This window comes from Candoia aspera, chromosome 7 (genome assembly GCF_035149785.1).
Source record: "Candoia aspera isolate rCanAsp1 chromosome 7, rCanAsp1.hap2, whole genome shotgun sequence".
Classification (NCBI taxonomy): domain Eukaryota; kingdom Metazoa; phylum Chordata; class Lepidosauria; order Squamata; family Boidae; genus Candoia; species Candoia aspera.
In genome coordinates, this window is record NC_086159.1 from 41,593,210 (window position 1) to 41,613,424 (window position 20,215).

General features: G+C 39.5%; 1 protein-coding gene across 2 annotated transcripts in view; it reads right to left on the reverse strand.

Moving 5' to 3' along the window:
- Positions 1 to 20,215, reverse strand: part of ACSS3 (acyl-CoA synthetase short chain family member 3) — a 49,921-nt gene that overhangs the window by 20,132 nt on the left and 9,574 nt on the right. The window contains exons 3-9 of one of the 2 annotated variants that reach the window (XM_063308994.1): positions 15,020 to 15,208; positions 10,247 to 10,381; positions 9,841 to 9,981; positions 7,526 to 7,606; positions 7,351 to 7,446; positions 5,424 to 5,575; positions 2,391 to 2,494 (exon numbers count right to left, since the gene is read on the reverse strand). In XM_063308994.1, the coding sequence (XP_063165064.1) occupies positions 2,391 to 2,494; positions 5,424 to 5,575; positions 7,351 to 7,446; positions 7,526 to 7,606; positions 9,841 to 9,981; positions 10,247 to 10,381; positions 15,020 to 15,208 (898 nt within the window). Of the gene's footprint in view, positions 1 to 2,390; positions 2,495 to 5,423; positions 5,576 to 7,350; positions 7,447 to 7,525; positions 7,607 to 9,840; positions 9,982 to 10,246; positions 10,382 to 11,841; positions 13,175 to 15,019; positions 15,209 to 20,215 lie in introns of those variants that run through there. The other variant, XM_063308995.1, reaches the window with a different exon arrangement.

Here is a 20,215-nt window from a genome sequence, read left to right on the forward strand (position 1 = left end):
TTTTTCCCTTCTGTATTACATATGATAGTAAGCATCCACATATATAAATGTATGTATCCTATGTATGTATGTATCCATTTATTTCCATTTTATTCAATTTGTACACTGCCTGACTCCCAACCTGAACACCAGTTTGACTTGGCTATTCATGTTTAAGAATTTGAATTCATCTCTACTTAAGTAGTTCAAACTCTTAAACATCTCTAACTAATTATGTGTAATCTCACTTAATCCTCCACTTAGTGTGACACTACACCTAAATTTGCTCATGTCCTCTGCTCTATGAAAAAAAATCCCTAGTTCTGCCGTTTCGACATACCTTCTTGTGCATGTGTGAATACCAGCTACAGCTCCTTCAGATACTTAGGCTTTAATATTGTAGGTAACTCTTTGAACTGTGTTATATTTTAATCCTGGTAAGTTTTATTCCACTATTGTCCTCTATAAACCATCATGCTAACAGTACACTGAGAATGTTATAAAATTAGATACAGTGACTAAAAATAATGGGCATAGCAGTAAGAAAACTTTGACTTAACTGAAGGGAAGAGAGAACTTTAATACACTGAGGAACCATAGAGAATATAATGTCTTTTTTATTGGGATCATTAGATATCTTAGATGGCTCTAGAAATAGTAGCTTATCTATTTAGTAGGCTTCCAACACTTGAAGAACTGTCACAGGGAAGAGGGTGTGGATTTATTCTCTGTCCTGCCTGAGGACAGGACAAGAACCAATGGGTAAAAGCTTTAGAGAGATCCAAACTCAAAACAAGGATGAATTTCTTGACTGTGAGAGCTATGAAACCAGCTTTTCTCAGCTTTTTGACCCTGGAGGAACCCTTGAAATATTTTTCAGGCCTTGGAGAACCCCTGCACATTCAGGCTCAAATATAGGCCAGACGTTACAAAATTATTATATTTGTTTCACGTGTAGGCCTGTATATATGTATAACAGTGTTCTTAAACTAAAAATGAAAAATGAAACTTACCTCTTTAATGTGAAGTTGCCCAAATTTGAAATATTTTTTTAAATAAATCGTGATCTCCCAAGGAACCCCTAGTTGAGAAACCCTGTATTAAACAGTGGAACAGCTTGCTTCCTGGAGTCATGGGTGTTCCATCATTGGAGGTTTTCAAACAAGACTGGATAGCCATGTGTCTGAGATGGTCTTCCTGCCCTGGGAAGGGGTTTGGAGCCCCTTCCAACCCTATTTATAAACTGAGAGCAGTCAGATGGAGCAGAGGGACTCCACACAGCCCATTCTAGACATAATGGGCACTTCAGCTGCTACTCAGTTTCATCCAGCTTGTTTGTTTGATGCTCAGAGAGATTACAGCAACATATCCATGAAGCGAATCTCACAGAGACTCTCAGCAATAATTTCTCAGTAGTGAGTTATAGCATATGCTAGCATCAACCAGTCATCAGTGTGACAACATAAAGCTTGTCTTTATTACCCTCTGGCCTGTGAAGCTAGATAAATCACTGGTAAATAAATGGCTGGAGTTTTTTTTCAAACTGAGCTGGCTTTTCCAGGCTGAAGCAAAGGAACAGCTGCAGCAATGGCTGTCTAGCCTCCATGTCTTTCAGGATGGACTATGCAAACATACTTTTCCCAACAGAGCTATTCAAGAAGCACTTATGATTCAATGCATGAGGGAAGCTGCATCCCTTCTCTATTCTCCAGCTGTTCAAGCTCATGGCAATATTGGGACAAAAGGCAAAGGATGGGGAACTTGTTCTCTGCAGCCTCTCAAATATTCCAAAAGGCTGTTGATGGGTGGGGTTAGATAAGGGAGATGTTATTGGAATCAGAAGACTCATTCTACAAACACACTTTCTCCAAGGCAAATGTTCTCCCCATTTCAAACTTTACTTTTTTTCAGATACCTATCAGATTGCAACTGACAGCTGTTTTCTCCCAACATTTGCTACCAGTTTGAGAGTATAGTTCATGTGCAACTCTTGCTTACAACTGATCTGAAACCATTTTTTCCTGTTGTATATGTCATAATTGCTTATATATCTGTTCTCATATTGGTGCATTTCAGCCCTATTCCTTTCCACTTTTACATACAGATAAGAAAAAATATTTTTGATAGATAAGTGCATTATCAATCTTTTGTTTTCCCAAGACCATAGTAGCCAGATAAGTCATGATTCTCACATAAACACAATAACTCAAGACAATAACAAGTACAGATATAGTAAAAGAAACCAAAAGAAAGTGGGAAGACAATACAGTAGCCATAAGAAGGAATCTAAACAATGGAGAAATGCAAACATGTTTAAGAAGCTTCACATGTTAACTAATCTGAAACACAAACTTCAGTCAGAAAAGAGGTAGAACTGTTTTTTGTGAATTTGTTAGTTATAATCAACTCACCAGTTTGCCACCAATGATCCAAAACTGGTACCTTGAAAATTTTTTTGCACCATTCTAATGTATCCACATCACAGCGCTCACCAGCTACAAATAATGTTCGGAACCTACATTAAATAGGATTATTTTCAACATTACTCTCCTACAAAGAAATTAAAAATGTAACAATAGATGCAGTTATATGTGGCTTTGCTTCCCACTTAATGGAAGAGTTATAAAGCAGGGGTACTCATTTTTTTATTTTTTATTTTTTACATTTTGCATTTGAATGTTGTGCCAGCAATGAGGGCAGGATAAAAACTCAAGTTGACTTCATTCCATTTAAATTTTTAGGTAATGAAAAATAAATATAGGGAATTTCTTTACTATCAGTTGTGTTCCTAATTATTCTTACCCTTCTGTCACATTAAGAATTATGATTTGTAACAATTTTTGGAGGTTTCTGAGTTCTAAATAAGATTTTTGAGGATCACTTGTAATCCTGGGGCCTCAGATTCTCTACCTGTTTTAAAAGGATTTCCAAATGGGCAATCGTGTTAGTTTACTGCAGCAAAGGGACCTGTGGCATCTTAGACAAACACATTTATTTTAGCATAATGTCTGCAGACTAGATTGACTCTTCATTGTTTATTCAAAGATTATTACATTTTCCTTTTGCACAACAAACACATACTTTTCAAGTAGCTGGTGGCATGTGCTGCTGGAACAAGAACTTCTGCAGGTCCTCTTCTATTACTACACATCCCCAGTACATTTTTAACTGAAGGAAATTTCTTGTGTAGATGTAGAGAGAAGAAGGAATGGCCTTGAAGGAGATGAGGGAGAGCCGCTACCAAGGCAATGATAAAAGGGGCCTGAGCCAAGACAGGAAAGTGAGTAAATGTCTCAGGCCCCTCTCTAGTTCACACAAAGATAAAGCGAGGGAAGAGGAAGCACATTCAGACTTGCAAGATTCTCATACTATAGCTGTTACAATAAAACTAGTACTGACTTACAATAGAGCTGGGCACTAAGTAAATCTGGTGCAAACTTGTACAGGTTTGCCAGGAAAAGTGAGGAAATTAACTTGAGTGCTAGGGATCTGGTTCAACAGGCTGTAGTAGGTGGAAGTTAGAATCAGAGGTAGTATAACCTTCATATACTAAGGTATTTAGAAGAAGAGATAGAGGACTTCTTGGCTGACAGCATGACATCCAGAAGAAAATCAGAATAGGTGACCTCCCAGAATGGAGGGGTTAAAGGAGTAGAGAGGGAAGAAACAAAAATTGGATGTGTTCATTAGGAAAAGAATAAAAAGCTGTTGTGTTGTGTGTGCAAAGGACAGACACACATGCACAGACAGATACACAAGAGAGGAACCAAAGAACTTTATCATGAAGAGCAATAACTAGTAAATCAAAATGGTTATAGGAGGCAGCCTGGGGACATAAAGGAAATAAGACACTATGTTTCTCTCCTTGCTGCACTGTGCCCTGCTGGGACTCCACTCCTGTAGAGATGTGCTGAGGTAAACTTGAAGAAAGTATGCAGGAACAATTAATGGAAAGTAAGAGACAACTCAGTCCTGGGAAAGGAGAAAGCATGAGAAACAAACTCAAAATAACCCCACCTTGATTCTGCCTGGTATAAGAGGGGGCAAAGGGAAACTCTGACAGGCTTTCTAGTTTCTATTATTATACCCTACAACAATAATGTGGCATTCCTGTAATCTTTGCACTGCTTCCTGACTGGATCTACTCAAAGGGCTCACAACTCCATGTAGCCATATAATGCTATGATTAAGTGCATGGGATTCAAATCAGTTAGCACAGTCAGCCAGTGAGGGGAGAGAAAGGCTGCCAAGTCTCAGGCTGTCAAGCAAGGGAATCACCTAGTGGATTGCAGGGGGGCAGGGTGATGAGGGGGGCACTGATTGTTGCTTCCAGAGCCAAGAGGCAGACAGGATTTAGACTGGCCAGCAGGGAAGATCCAGGGGCGATCAAGCAGCCAAGAGAAGAATGAGACAACTTCACAAGACTTTTGCAATAGCAGCTGTGGGCTGTGACCATCTTTATTATGGGAGTAGGGAGAGTAGTTTAAGTGGGCATTGTGCTTTTGAAATGTACTGCTCAGGAGAGTGCTCAGTCTATTGAGAGAAGATGAACTGCTACCTCTAGGCAAGCCTTTCATTCCCACTGAACTCAGCCAAATCATTCTTGTCCCTGAGTAATACTGCCTGTATATTTGTATGGCTATTGCTTTGTTGATGCAAGTAGTAAAGTTTTTCTTCTGTTCATAACTAGAGGTTTATATTTTTCTTATTGAGTGTCCCAGAAGGGAAGAAGGAAATCAGCCTTTAGAGTCCTCCTGCTCACTAGAAGAGTAGGCCGCAGATTTGTTTAAAGTGAATTGGATAGAAAGTGATCCTTCTGAGAGATCTCCTGGGGAATCAGCTTCTTAAACTCAGACCCAGCTACTGTGCCATAACAGGAGGTACAGCGGTAAGTGGATTATCTCAAAAGATAATTACCCTGTTCAATTAAAAATACAAGATCACTCCAGTTCACTGTCCAGTTATATCTATTGTCAAGGGAGAAGTATAGAAAATTATGCTGCCTCACAAACAAATTCTACTATGGTAGAATTTCAGGAGCTAAATAATATGAATAGGCCTAACAGTAATGAGAAGTGGCAATGGTATAATAAGATTGTGTCTGCTAATGATAAAGAGAATTAAGTTACAAGGTAACTGAAGGTATCTGACAATACTTTTCAAATAAAATACCTGAATAAAAGAGATGAAGGTAAAAGTACATGTGCAATTTAACAGCCACAGATGAAGTATTTGGAGTAAATAAACACAGAACAAGTTTAATGAGATCAAGGCTACATTCAGGTAGTATTGCTCCTGCTGCCCTAGTCTGTGGAGCATTTTAAACCCCTCTGTCCAATCTATCAAGGCCAGTTAGGACGTTATTTCTGTTTTCTAGGGCTTTTGCTATCATACCCAATTTCGCATCATCTGCAAATATGATAAGCAGAGGGACCCAAATTCACCTTGTCAGACTGTACTGTTTCCCCAGGACAGCCTCAGGGTCCTGTTGACGGATTGCTCTAATTGCCGTTGGTGCAGTAAAAAGGGCAGCTACTCCATGTTCTGCCAGCACACGGAAAAAAGCACCTGCATCTGGAGTCCCTACAGGTTTTCCCTATAAAGAGATTAGTTTTAAAAATGTAATTGGGTAAAAAACATTCCATAATTCTTTCACAGTTTAAGGGCTCATTGCAACAATGGCATCAACCTGCCAGCAGAATGCTGAAGCAATGACTGTTTGTACAAAATGCATTTGTACAAACATGAGGAAATTATTCATATGCTCCAGCATTAGTGTCTCAGGGCTATCTGGTGATGCACTGAATAAATTACCGAGGTACAAAAGGAGCTTAACATGTCTTGCACTTACTACATCAAATTGTTACCAGGTGATTATTAATACATTGCACATACATCTCAGCAGGTGCAAAACCAGGCTGACCTTGTTTGGGCTTGGAGCAGAGTCAAGGCTGGTTACCACTAGGACTGTGAGATTACTTGGGAATCCCAAGGCTACAGGCTAAACTAAACTCCTTCCAAATTGTTATCAAGAAAACTCCATGGATTTATCCATGAAAATTATCGAAACTGAGCTCAACTCAAAGAAACCTCACCTATTCCCTCCCTCCCTCCCTCCCTCCCTCCCTCCCTCCCTCCCTCCCTCCCAGGAGTTCAAAGTGGCGATTTGAGTTTTGGTTGCTTTAAGTTCACAACAATCCTATAAAGTTGATGAGGTCAGGTATAGGCAGGCTTTTAGTCAATGAAGACTGATTTTTTTTTTTTTTTTTTGTGAAAGAGAGGACCATGGTGGGTGGGGTGATGATGCAAAGTGAGTGGGCTCTCATTTCACACATGTGGCATGCGAGTTGTGGGGGAGTAGGCTTCTCCTCTTTCCATGAGTGAATGTTTTGTTCCTTTTAATTATAAAACTATCTCAGGGCCTAGTACGATTTTGGGGGTATTTTCTGTCTCTAACCTTTTAAAGCCCTGAACGACTTGCTGTTAGTATATTTAAAGAAAAGTCGCTCTCTTACTAACCTGCCTGGGCCTTGCAAGCATCTTCGGTGAGATTGCTCCCTGTTCCCACAATGGAGTAAGGCAATTGGGTATAAGGCACAGAGTCTTCAAGGTTGTGAGGCCCCCTGATGGAATATCCTACTGGGGAGGCATGCCTGGTACCCACAACATTCCACTTCTCCCACATGCATTCAGAGTTTCTCTACAGTCTTAGTCCAACCTTCTAACTAACAAAAGATGCAGAAAAAAAGGCTGTGCATCCAAGCCACCCTAATTTCGTCAATATACTAGTGATGGTAAGCTTACAAGATTGGTTATTTGCCAATACAGCTTGCTAGCCAGTCTGAACTCATGATGGAACCAGAATAGAAATGACTTTTACATGTTTGAAAAACAGTATCTGAAACTGCAGTATGAAACTGGTTTGTTCTCACTACTTAGAAGTTTAAACAAAACACAGTTCTCCAGATGGCATGTAATGGGAAACAGTACTTTATTTAAAATCAGAAGAAAAACCTTCCAATCTTCTCCTCTAGTATATAGAGAAGTGGAAGGAGGAACATGCAAACTCCAGGCTCACTGTAGCTTGCTCACATAGTGGGAAACTATGATTTTCCTAGGCTAACATAAGCTGCTAAACAGATGAGGAGGCTTTACAAATTCTGTTTCTCCAAGCAAGACAGAGCCTTCCTAACCACTTAACAACCAGCCATTCCATGTGAGACTACTCAAAAGTACTATTACTACTCAAAAGTAGTAATAGTGCTCACATATTAATTAATAGAAAAGTTGTATGTGTCTGTTTAGATTGATTACTTTACTGAACAGCACCTCAAATGTATTAAGCAATTAAGATTTTAAAAAAATAATCACCTCATATAAAACTGTTGTATTCCCATGCAGAAGAGGTCCATAGCAAATGTAAGAATGACCAACCACCCAGCCTAAATCAGATGCAGCCCACCAGACCTAAAAATGAGATATAACATGTATTAAAATGTAGCCACTGATTTTCTTGACTGAAACATATTATATAAATTGAAATTACCTCTTTAGACTTAAGTCCATATATAGCTGACATGGTCCAGTTTAGCATAACTGCATAGCCACCTGTTGATCTGACAATACCCTAAGTGAAAGAAATGTGAAATTTAAATAATTCATAAAATCATATACAAATAATACATTAAAAATTAAATGAACTCTTGCAGGAAATTAATATTCTTCTCCTTAATTTTTAGGAGCCTTTCAGAATTTCAAGCATACAGTAAGTTATAAGATGCATAAATTTGTTCTTTATTCAGAATCTAGTTGTTGCATACAATGTGAACATGTAATCCTATCATGGCAGGAGAAAAATTGAGATTCTGCCATTCAGCTAATCCAAATCCATTTATTTAAAGCATGGTAAACATACTGCAGTCCTCCAGGTACTTCTGAACATCAACAAGGTCATAATAGATGGACTTATAGTTCAACAGCATCTGAAAGGGCACAGGGTTCCCATCCCCTTTTTAGAGCATGAATAGTTATATGAAGAACTCCAGGTAATTCAAAGAAAACAAGCTGTTCTCAGTCTAACTAGTACAAAATACAGTTAGAATTTCAAAGGTGTATGGCTTCCATCTTCTAATCCATACCATCTTCATGTAAAAACAGTACAGGCTGGAAAACCCACATACTTGAATTGGCATAGTCACAATTTCTGGCATTTTATAGATTAAAAAATCTTTTGGAGGGACATTTTCTGGTTCAATTCATTGTTCAGTTCAGTGTGTGTGTGAGGTAGAAAAGGACTGCAGTGCAGTGAGATGAGACAAGTGATGCTTCCAATTCAAATTGCTCCTTCTAACAAAGAGCCACACCACCACAACCTAACTAGCTTGGCCACTGCTGGCTTAGCAGCTCCTACCAGGTCCAAAAAAACTGTGCTACAATGGCTTAATAAGCCTGACCAAACCCAGAACAACACTGGAGAAGACCAAGTCAGTCTTGCTTAGGCACAGGCTGGACTCTGGCATGAAGAAACTGACCTTCCCTGCCCTTTCCAAAAGCCATGCTGGAGCAGTACACCCCACCAGCTGGTTTCCTCCCTCCCCCAAGAATTTAGAACAGCATGGACAACCTGGCCTGGCAACATCCAGCTACCCTTACAAATCCTTAGAGCCAACTGGTAAAGCCACAGCTGAGTGGCTTGACTGGCCCAGCCCCATCACATATGTGGGTCTACAGCTGGCTAGCTTGACCAATCCAGCTTCTTAAGGGATCTGTGTCTATAACTGCTCCACTAGCCCCACCTTATCCCTTGGCAAAGGGATGGGCTAGCTGAGGGCAAATGGTAGATGAGCAGAAGACGACACCCATACCCCCAAAAAGGCAGTAATGTTGACAAAGGGGGTGATGCTGGAACAGGATGAGCAGCAACAAAATCTACCAAGGTATATCTCAAAAATACCTGGAACAAGAGCTGTAGTAAGCAGCCTGAGCCAGGAAAAGAAAAGAGAAAAAGGAATGCATTCTTCCCTCCCTGCCCCCAAATACTGAAAAAGCCCTAGCCTGATAGAAGTTTGAAAAACTCAGCCTATTTCTATTTACCTCCTATCATTTGCCAAACAACCCACTTACATCAAGACTCAAAATGCCAAAGTGACACATGGAGTTTAGAGGTCGCCTGGTGCCTGCCTACATCTTTTTAGGAAACTAGGAAATACCTTTGTAAAAGATTGCCTATGATTTTAATGTTTATTTACGATTCATAAGCATTCTCCATCTCTTGGATTGACAGCTAAATATGCCTTTCCTTTCTTCATTCTCATATCTGTTACGGAAGGTGGTTATGTTGCTACAGTCATTAATCTTGCTTCTTATGGGAGTTCTTCATCTCTTGTTGCTGCTTCTTCACCCACAGTAACATTCCATTGATTTTGACCATATGTCACCAATATACACAAGCTCAGGCCCTTGATCTTATCCCTGACTCCATACAGAAGCAAAGTTGTGCCATATCAATTAGGAGGATGAACAGAGTTTGAATATCAAAAACCCCATAAAAAACTAGGGAAAACTAGGGGAAAAAACCCTAGAATCTTTAAGGGTTTTTTTCCAAGGTGCAACCACAGGCTGGGAGCAGTTCAGCTATGGAGAAAGAGTTTTGAAGCATCTCACATATTTTTTATTTTCATAAATTAAAAAGTAACATTTAATAATGAAATACAGTTACAGCCACCTCCAGTCACACATTTACCTTGTATGAGCACTAAGCTGGAAAAACATTTTTAATTAAATTAACTTTAATTAAATACTCCCTGATGTGGAGGAGAACTTAATTTGATCACAAGTATTTCTGCTAAAATACAGACATACCTTGGGTGTACCAGTAGTTCCTGAGGTATAAAGAATATAAAGCGGATGGTCTGAAAGAACAGGAATACAGTCACATGGCTTTGCTTTGGCCACTTCTTCATCCCAGTCCAAATCAAGTCCTGGTTTAAGAGGAACAGCTTCCTGTATACAAGGAACTACCATTACAACTTTTAAAACTGCATTTAAGTACACACACACAATAAAAAAATTAAATCTTCTTTATGCAAGAATTTTAGTAGATATACTAGCACGTATAAATGTGTTTATTTCAAGGAACACAGAGCAGGAGGTTCACACAAAGATCATGAAATGCCACAGTCTAATGAAGTTAGTACAATTAAGGTATTTAGGGAAATACAATTTAAAAGAATAGAATAATGCATATAAAATTATTTGCTGTAACTACCATATTAGGTCGCCTATAAATCAGAACTCTCTTTGGTTGGTGATTGATCATCTCCAATGCTTTTTCTAGAAGTGGCACATATTCCACTTTTCTTCCAGGTTCTATTCCAAATGTGGATGTTACAACCAGTTTGGGCTAAAAAATGAGAAAGGTTTTAAATGTAATTTAAACATGTCCATATTTAATTAATATTTCATACATACACACACACACACACACACATACAAACACACACTATATAAAAAATTCCCTTCTCACTCCTGTGGGTGGTATGTGTCTTCCTCAACCTCAGGTCCTCTACCGGAGGCCTGGGAGTTTGAGGGTTCTGCGCAGTATCTTAGCTGTTCCTAGCACTGCACTCTTCTGGACAGAGAGCTCTGATGTTGTTCCTGGGATCTGTTGGAGCCACTCTCCCAGCTTTGGAGTCACAGCCCCAAGTGTCCCTACCATCACTGGGACCACTTTGGCCTTCACTTTCCTCATCTTCTCTAGTTCCTCCTTCAGGCCCTGGTACTTCTCCAGCTTCTCATACTCCTTCTTCCTGATGTTGCATCACTTGGCACTGCTACATCTATCACCACTTGTATTTTTTCAGTAGCACAGTCTTATCCTTAATCTTCACACCCTTCTGTAGTTCCACCAGCTGACTAACTTCTCTCTGAGTTGCCTTGATCTAAGTCTCCAACCTCATTTTCAGGGAGGGGGGGCAGTATGTACTACTGTTATAGTGGTATTAGGGATTGTCATGAGGGCTCTGTTGGCATCCTCTAGTATACTATCTGATGGTACTTCTCTACTGAGCCTTGGAGCGTTGACTGTAGCTAGTTTATCCATGATCTTTTGCCTCATATCAGCTGCTGTGCTCTGTAATGGAGGGGGTGGCAGTGATGTTCCAGCTTTAGGTGTTGGCTGCACCTCTAGTTGTTCTTCTGGGTCTTCTTGAGTCTGGGATATAATGTGTAGTTGGTCTATCTCAAGTTGTGAGAGCAGCTTCCTCTTCACTATGTTGAAGCATTGGGTAACTAGCTGTTTCTCAGTTAGCGTGGATGTAGGTCTTCTGTCCATCCATAGTTCCCTCATGCATTTCATATACACCCTCTCATTAAGTCTACTGTTGCAGTAGCATTCCATCAGTTCGAGGCTCTCTTGTCTCATCCATGTATGATTTGTTCCAGTAGCCCACTTATCGTCAGATTGTCCCAGTTCCCCAACTTCTGACGTGGACCCTGTTAATCTGGGCGACATCCAAGCCGGCATGACTCTCTTAGTTTGGTCACTCTCATATTTGAGGTAGGCAGGTGAAGCATTAGGGGGTCTTTGCCCAAGGACCCCTACTGGTAAGGTAGGTACAGCCAGGATTTGAACCCCAGTCTCCTACTCCAAAGGGGGAGCTCTAACCACTATGCTATCCAGCCGCTTACACACACACACACACACACACAAATTATCATGGATGATTGGACTTCATGGATGATTTGACTTTCCCATATGTTAGTTAAAAATTAAGATTCTGAATGCACAACCCCACTTTCAATCTGTATGTACAAACATAAGCATATCATATACTCAGGTTGTACTAAGCACAAAGATCATACCTCCTTCTCCACAGGTTAAGAATCCACTCATCACTGAAGAAGCCCAGGATCTTTCCCCCACATTTACATGTAGAAAGTACATGCATAAACACATATTTGTTTAAGGAGAAAAAAAGACGTACATGTATTTGCAGCAAGACAAAAGAATAACTTGTATTTATTTATGTGATTATAAGTTGTTTTAATTCTTGGATTCATTGCCTTGTGGCATAAATATGTTGTTATTAAATTTAAATTAATAACTTTTTTATTTTTTCCCAATAGTTAGTGCATCCCTACACATTAAAAAACTAAAAGTAATCAGCCTGAAGAAAGGTCTGAACTCGTTATTTCTTTATCTTTTGCCTAACCTAGCAGTATTTTCCTCATTACATCAAATACAGATTTAGATTTTTTCAAACTGTAACCATTACTAGTAATGCCATATAAATCCCAATTTTAAAGCTTCCTTATTAGACATACACTCTAATGCAAAAGTTCACTAACCCACTAAGTCTTTCCTGAAGTTAGTTCAAAACGTCCTTCAGTCTAAAGACTAACTTACCCTGTACAAATGGCAAAGTTCACAAGAGAAAGTAATTGCTATTACGGTGAACAGGGTGTATGCATACATGTTGCCTCAGTGTGTAAAATCTGGGTAAGTGTGTATTTGTTGTATCTCTGTGTTTCTCCTTTCCCCTCAAACTGCAACTGTGTCTATTTGCATGTCTGCATAGAGAAGTACAATGTGGGCTACATATACTCTGCTTTGGATCATGTAATAAGGAAGGGGGCTTAGAATGCAACAGTCAGTAACATTCCAAGACTCTGCCCAGCTGCCTCTCCTATAGAGATGCATTAGATAGATTGGGGGCGGGGGGGGGGTTGCTTTATTTTCCTCTGCAATTCCTGGCCAAATCTGGCCCAACTTCCTTTTGTTGGCTTCTCACCCACATAATATTTGATCTTGTTCTGTTCTGGTTTTGGAAAGTTATCCTGCTGATGGACAGACAGATGGGCAGAAGAAAGAGTCCTGGGCCCTTTTACATCCTTTCTTTCCAACATTTCACTGGGATAGAAAGAACAAAAAGAGACTACAAGGACAGTATGAAGAAAATGATATAACCAAGTTTAATTTTATTCTGCAGCTAACACCCAAATTAAATATCCCCTCCAGAATCTGAAAAAAACTTCATTCCCTTTTACTCCTACCTTTAAACTATACCTTCTGAATACTGTTAGTTTAGAGAAAAACAAGAATTAGCCACAACATAATCAACTGCAACGTAGTCAAGCACTAGCTCAGGAGCTGTAGGAACTCTTTCTTTTTAATACTGTAATTGCTGAATATTACCTGTAAAAAGAGAGAAGAAACAAATAATTATCTATGGCATCTGATCATGACATCCAAAGACATTCTAGTGAAACATGGAGGAGCTATTATTAATAAATTCCTTGCTAGAAGATGAAAGGAAATCTTATTAATAACAAGAGCATTACTGATCAGACCCCTGTAATTCATTGCTATCTATAACTGTAAAAAAAAAAATCAACCAATGTGATGACAAAAGCATCCAAAATAATCATCCTCAGTCCAAAGCCAGGATTAGTCAGCATGGAATGTATGTGTGCTAAAGTATCTGCAGATAGATCCCTTAGCATCTACCAGGCTTCTTGCCCCAAGTGACTTCTTCAGAATAGTTTTGAGTAAAGAAGAAATAAAAGACCTGGTGCATAACTTGGGGGTCCTCGTGGACTTATGGCTCCTGCTTGAAGAGCAGGTGGTAGCCATGGCCAGAAGGGCCTTTGCACAGCTTCATGTTGTGCACCAGTTATGACCTTTCCTGGATCTGGAGGCCCTTTGGACAGTCACTCATGCCCTTTTTATCTCCCATATAGACAATTGTAATGCACTCTACATGGGGCTACCCTTGAAGAGTATCCGGAAGCTTCAGTTGGTCCAGAATGCGGCCATGCGGGCTATTTTTGGTTCCCCTAGAAGGGCATATATAACACCTTTGCTTCGTGAGCTGCACTGGATACCAGTTTGCTTCTGGGTACAATTCAAGGTGTTGGTTATCACATTTAAAGCCCTACATGGCATGGGATCGGGTTACCTGAGGGATTGCCTCTTCACTGCTTCATCAGGCTGATGAAGATCAGCCCGTCCCACCCAGTCAAGCAGAGAGGGCATGTTGCGGACCCCATCTGCAAGAGAATTCCATCTGGCGGGGTCCAGGAGGCAGGCCTTCTCTGCAGTGGTTCCTGCCCTTTGGAACATCTTGCCCCCGGAGGTGAGGTTAGCCCTATTGCTCCTAGCCTTCCGGAGGGAATTGAAGACCTGGCTCTGCCATTGGGCTTGGGGCAGGGAGGAGAATAGTCATATTTGGGGTTGGCTAGTGCCTTGAAGTGCCCCTCCTATGCAAGGACTGAATGAGACCATAGCCACCAGGATTTTATTATATTTGGTAGTTTTTAAAATTGTTTTAGTCTATATTTTATATTGGAATTTTATTATATAGTTATTGTAAACTGTCCAGAGTCCCTCTGTTCAGAGGAGATGGGTGGTGACAAATTTGATAAATAAAAATAAATAAAAGCTGGAGGTGGTAGGAAATATTCTGGGTGCCAAAGGTAATGATATCCTTCCAATAAATGTATGCTTTATCATTTACTGCAGCTGCCATAATAACCATTTGGTGTGCATTCCTACAGCATGCACTCTAAAGTCCAAATGTGTTTAGTGCTCAAAAAGAAATGGACTCTTAATTGAAAGGTTATATTGATAAGCTAAGCTTCTATTAAAAGAGAACACTGTCCAAGTTTAAATTTTGTCTAAATTCACACTACACGCTAAGTTCTCATGACTTCAGGAAATCAAGAAATAGCCTGAACTGAGAACGCACTTATTATCCTTCTGGTTCAACCCTAGGTGAGTTTACTCATAAGTAAGTTGCTCTTTTAGGTGCAACTTTTAGGTATGAAATTATTCCAAAGCAAGTGTAGGCAGTTTTTCATGGCTGACTAATAAAATATCTATCAGTATTAGCTATTTGTGATATATAAACAGCATAAAACAAATCAGCTCTGATCTTCTTGCACAACCTGGCTGGGAGAGGGCTGTGCAGGAAAAGTAGATGTTTAAAGTATTTATCATAAGACTCCCATTTCCTCTCAGAATATGAGACATGTTTATTACCTTGGCATGATCAATGCGACTAGAAAGCTCTTTTGAAGCAAATCCGCCAAAAATAAGACTATGTATAGCTCCTATTCTTGCACATGCCAACATAGTGTACATTGTCTGTGGTATCATTGGCATGTAGATGACAACACAATCTCCTTTCTTCACACCATGACTCACCATAACACCAGCTAGCTTGGAAACCTAGAAAAGTAGCAATTTAAAGTTATTGGTATGAACATAAAGTAAATGGTATGAACTATTGTTTTGACTTTATTAAAAGAACCCATATGCTAAAAAGGTAATTCCATAGGGTCATGTGTATGTACGACCAGAGAACAAGTCTCACTTTAATACAGACTTATTAGTAAAAGCCAGTAAAACTTTTCATGAGCTTCCCAGAATATATATGGCATTTCCCCCCATTTCTCATTAGTTTTCACATACCCCCCACAAAAAACTATCCTAATTGAAAATCATTTTAAATCATTTGTATAGATAAAAGACAAATGCAAATAAATGTATATACTTCACCAAATCTGTTGCAAAGTATATATTGAAAAAAAAATTAAAGAGGAGAGTCCAAGGTTGCTTAATACTTAAAGTTGGATTATGTTTTTTTAAATTTCATTCTGTATTCAATATGCATTCTTTGTAACTTTAGAAATAATTGTAATAAGCTTGTACCTTTACACATTCATTCTCCCATTCTTGTAAATATCCAGATGAAGTAATAGTGTTAAGGTATTATTACAGGTATTTTACATACTCTATTAGTATTATTACATGATATTTAGATTAAAATTAGATTGTTTTTAAATGCTAGTAACAACTTGTAATTTGTGAGTGATTCCATAACTTTTTCTGGTGGTTGAAGACCAAAATAAAAATAAATCCAGTTGCAATTATTTATGCATGTATTTCTTGATGCAGATCCATTTACCTCTTTTAAAATACATTTCTGGTATCTCTAGTCTTACAACACTAAAATTATAACTGTCATTATAGTTTCATTCTGCAAAAGATTATTCTTTGAAAAGAATTCACATAAACATGGAATTAATGGCTACATAGAAAAGACAATATTTGGCTACATTCTCAGTTTGCATCACTTACAAATAAAACTGAATGAGTATCAATACAAACTACAGAATTTGCATTTCATGATTTTACATGTTAATATGTGAGAGCTTTTGTTGAGAGCTTTTGTGGAAAAACAAATAAGAACAAACAAACAACATACAAAAATATTTACAGTAGGCCCAAAGGTATTTCCATTCCTTTGAAATAGTCCCTTGTCTTTGTACTGTAGGTCAGCTACCTGCATTTATCTACCCTATCCTCTAAACAAGTATTGGAAAAACATAATACCCCAATATATTAAAAAAAGCATCTTATCAACAGTAAATGTGCTATGACTATTTAAAAAATACTAGTTGTAACATACTTTCAGAAAGAAAGAAGTCCTTATCACCATATATGTACAGTGAGGGCAGTATAGCTATTCCTTTTAAAACCAAGCCTGGATTGAAGAGGTAGAGAGATTGGCCTTTGCAAATTCTAGATAATGGGGCAGGGCGGTTGTGAAACTTCCCCAGAAGGCATTCTAATTATATCACCCAATGGTCCACAAGGTTACCATAGGTAGACCTTGATGGTGGTAGGAGAATGTAATAATAATCCAACTCTGTATGCCTCTTTTATATCATATTCAATGCTATATTTTTATTTGCAGTGTAATTTACTTCACATATACTCTTATAGACCATTTTCTGAATAGAGGATTTTCTGTGTGGCGTCAGTGTGAACCAACATTCTTCATATATTTGACAAAGAAAATAGTTCAAGGTGTTATATTTGTATAATGGCCTGTATAATGAAAAAAGCTGAGGACCACAAAAATACCTTAGATAATATGTAAAAGCAGTACAATATTCCCAGGAAAACTTCTAAGTCAGCGGTCAGCAACATACCTGTCCTTACAAAAACAGTATGTTTGAATTTTTAATAAACTGTATATTTCTCAGCATGTTTTCATTTAGACTTACATCCTCAGGATTCTCTTGACCTATCAAAGTTTTATAGCAAGGATGTAAAAAAATATGTCCACTAATTTCTCTTATGTGGCCCCCAGAACCATCAGAATCCCAGTGGGTTCAGCAAACATTTTGACTTTTCTCCAGTTTTGGAAGTAGGGAGACTTTAATGGGCAAAATGAGTGCCTAAAGCTTTGCAGATACTGTATACATTTATTTCACCCTGTACAAATGCTGAAACCTCTCCTAAAATGGGCCCTGGCCCTGTTCACTTCTGGATTGCCAACCTCATCATTTCAAACAAAACCCTCAGTCTATCTGATGTTTTGCCCTGTAGACACAAGAGACTGTTACTTTTTTTGCTGTCTTTTTTGAGATGATGGAACTTTTTACCTTTGGATTCAATTATAATTTTCAGGTACTTCCTATTTTCTATTAAGTCTGATTCTTCCATGGAACCTTTAGCACCTTTTCTTCTTGTAGCTTTCATTTAGGCAGTGCCCATGAGGTAGGTTTTCTTTTGGTTTCTTCCCTTATGAATTCCAGCTAAAATCGCTTTTTTCACAGGGTTGACCTGTCACCAGTGAAGTTTGGAAGATGGAGTGAAGGAGGAGAATGGAGTTTATTTCCCAGTTCCTAATTTGGAATGCCTGTTCTAAACTGAAAGAAACCCACAGAGGTTAACACCCTATTCTTCTTCCAGTTCTGATAGATGGCATTACTCCCCCTTCATGACATCAAGCCAGTGGCTCACCATGACTTAAGCAATAGAGAGGCTTATTTTTCTCCCTGTCTGATGGTATTACATTCTAGCTAATACATATTACATGAGCAAGGGAAGAAAGAAAGAAGAAAAGCAAGCTCTTTGAGAAGTGAAGCAGTAAGCATAAAGCTCACCGAATTCCTTGTCTGGAGGATGGGGCTATGGATGATCTCTGGTGGGAGCGGGATGGTGGCAGTGCATCCATCCTTGCTCTCCTTGATCTCTCAGCGGCTTTCGATACCATCGACCATGGTATCCTTCTGGGGCGGCTCAGGGAGTTGGGGGTGGGCGGCGTGGTCTTGCACTGGTTCACCTCCTTCCTCCAGGGCCAATCCCAGTTGGTGGTGATAGGGAGCGAGAGGTCCGACCCTTGGCCCCTCCTTTGTGGGGTGCCGCAGGGTTCGGTATTCTCTCCACTCCTTTTCAACATCTACATGAAACTGCTGGGTGAGATCATCCGTCACCATGGGATGAGGTATCATCAGTATGCTGACGATACTCAATTGTATATCTCCATCCCGGGTGAAGTAAGTGATGCCGTGACTGCCCTCTCCAAGTTTCTGGGGGCTGTAGCGGTCTGGATGGGAAACAACAGGTTTCAACTGAACCCTGGTAAGACAGAGTGGCTGTGAGTTAATGGTTCTTCCGTATCTGGGACATTAACATCTCTTGTTCTGGATGGGGTTGCACTGCCCCAGACAGACCTGGTGTGTAATCTAGGGGTCCTCCTGGACTCACGGCTCCTGCTCAAAGAGCAGGTGGCAGCTGTGGCCAGGAGAGCCTTTGTGCAGCTACATGCTGTGCACCAGTTACGCCCTTTCCTGGATCAGGAGGCCCTTCGAACAGTCACTCACACTCTTGTTATCTCTCATATAGACTATTGCAATGCGCTCTACATGGGGCTACCCTTGAAAAGTATCCGGAAGCTTCAGCTGGTCCAGAATGCAGCTGCGCAAGCTGTTTTTGGTGCCTCCAGAAGGACACATGTAACACCACTGCTGCTCGAGCTGCATTGGGTACCAGTTTGCTTCCGGGTCCAATTCAAGGTGTTGGTTATCACCTTTAAAGCCCTACATGGCATGCGGCCAGGTTACCTGAGGGACCGCCTCTTCCCCATTACATCAGCCTGTCCCACCCGATGATGCAGAGAGGGCATGCTGCGGATACCGTCTCTAAGACAACTTTGGCAGGGTCCAGGAAGCGGGCCTTCTCTGCAGTGGCGCCTGCCCTATGGAACATGCTGCCCCAGGAGGTGAGATTGGCCCCATCACTCCTGGCCTTTCGGAGGAGTCTGAAGACCTGGTTCTGCCGCCTCGCTTGGGGCGGAGAGGGGAATAGATCTACATGGGAATGGCTGCTATAGACCACTTCTCCCACACTTGGACTGTTTTAGATTATTTTGCCACTTGGACTTTTTTATTTTTTATTCTTATTTATATTATTTATTATTGTAATTTTATATTGTGGATTTTATTATTGTTGTTTTAATTGATTACTGTAAACCTCCCAGAGTCCCCCGATGGGAGGAGATGGGTGGGGACAAATGAGATAGATAGTTAGATAAATAAATAAATAAATAAATAAATTTTATTTATTGTGGAGCTTGAAGAATTGATTTCAAGTCTTGATCTGTTCATTTCACAGATACATTCATGTAGTTTTCTGGGAAACAATATAGAAGTGGTTTATCATTGTCATCTTCTAGGATATTTCCCCCCAGTCTAATGCACTGGAATGTTTGGTCTCCCATCCAGATACTAAACAGGTTTGTCCCTCCTTTCTTGTTCAAGATCAGCTAAAACTGGCTAAACTCTGCCATGTACCTGAGCTAAAAATATATCATTCAAATAAGGTATTTTATAATATACAGTATTATGTTAATCAATAATTTAGTGCAACCACACATAATAATAAATTGTCTAATGTTGATATGGTTTAAATCTTTGTATCTGTGTATCAGTAAGCTAATGGCATCTAAACCAGCATAACAAAGAAAACATTTTAAATACTAATAAATACAAATTAAGGAAAGCCATCAAAATATCCATTACATGTACCTTTTACTTGGTGCCATCTGGGCAAAACGTTGGCTTGGAAGATTGTCTCTAGCTTAGAGATTCTATCTGGCATACAGTTGTGTCAGCATGCTTGAGGTAAATTGGGCTCACACCAGTATGCTGCACATTATCATGTATTTCATTCAAAAGTGGAAAATTGAAGACTACTTGGAAATTATGCAACACAGCAGAGCAAAAGGCTTCTAAAACAAAGTTCTTACAAACCCTCTTTTAGGAATGAAAGAATCACAATGCATTGTGAAGAGACTTTTGTTACTATTCTTAGCCAGGTCCTCTTGTCATCCATTTATAAGAACCTGAAGGGCAAGCATTAATTCTATTTGGTAACTGCCAC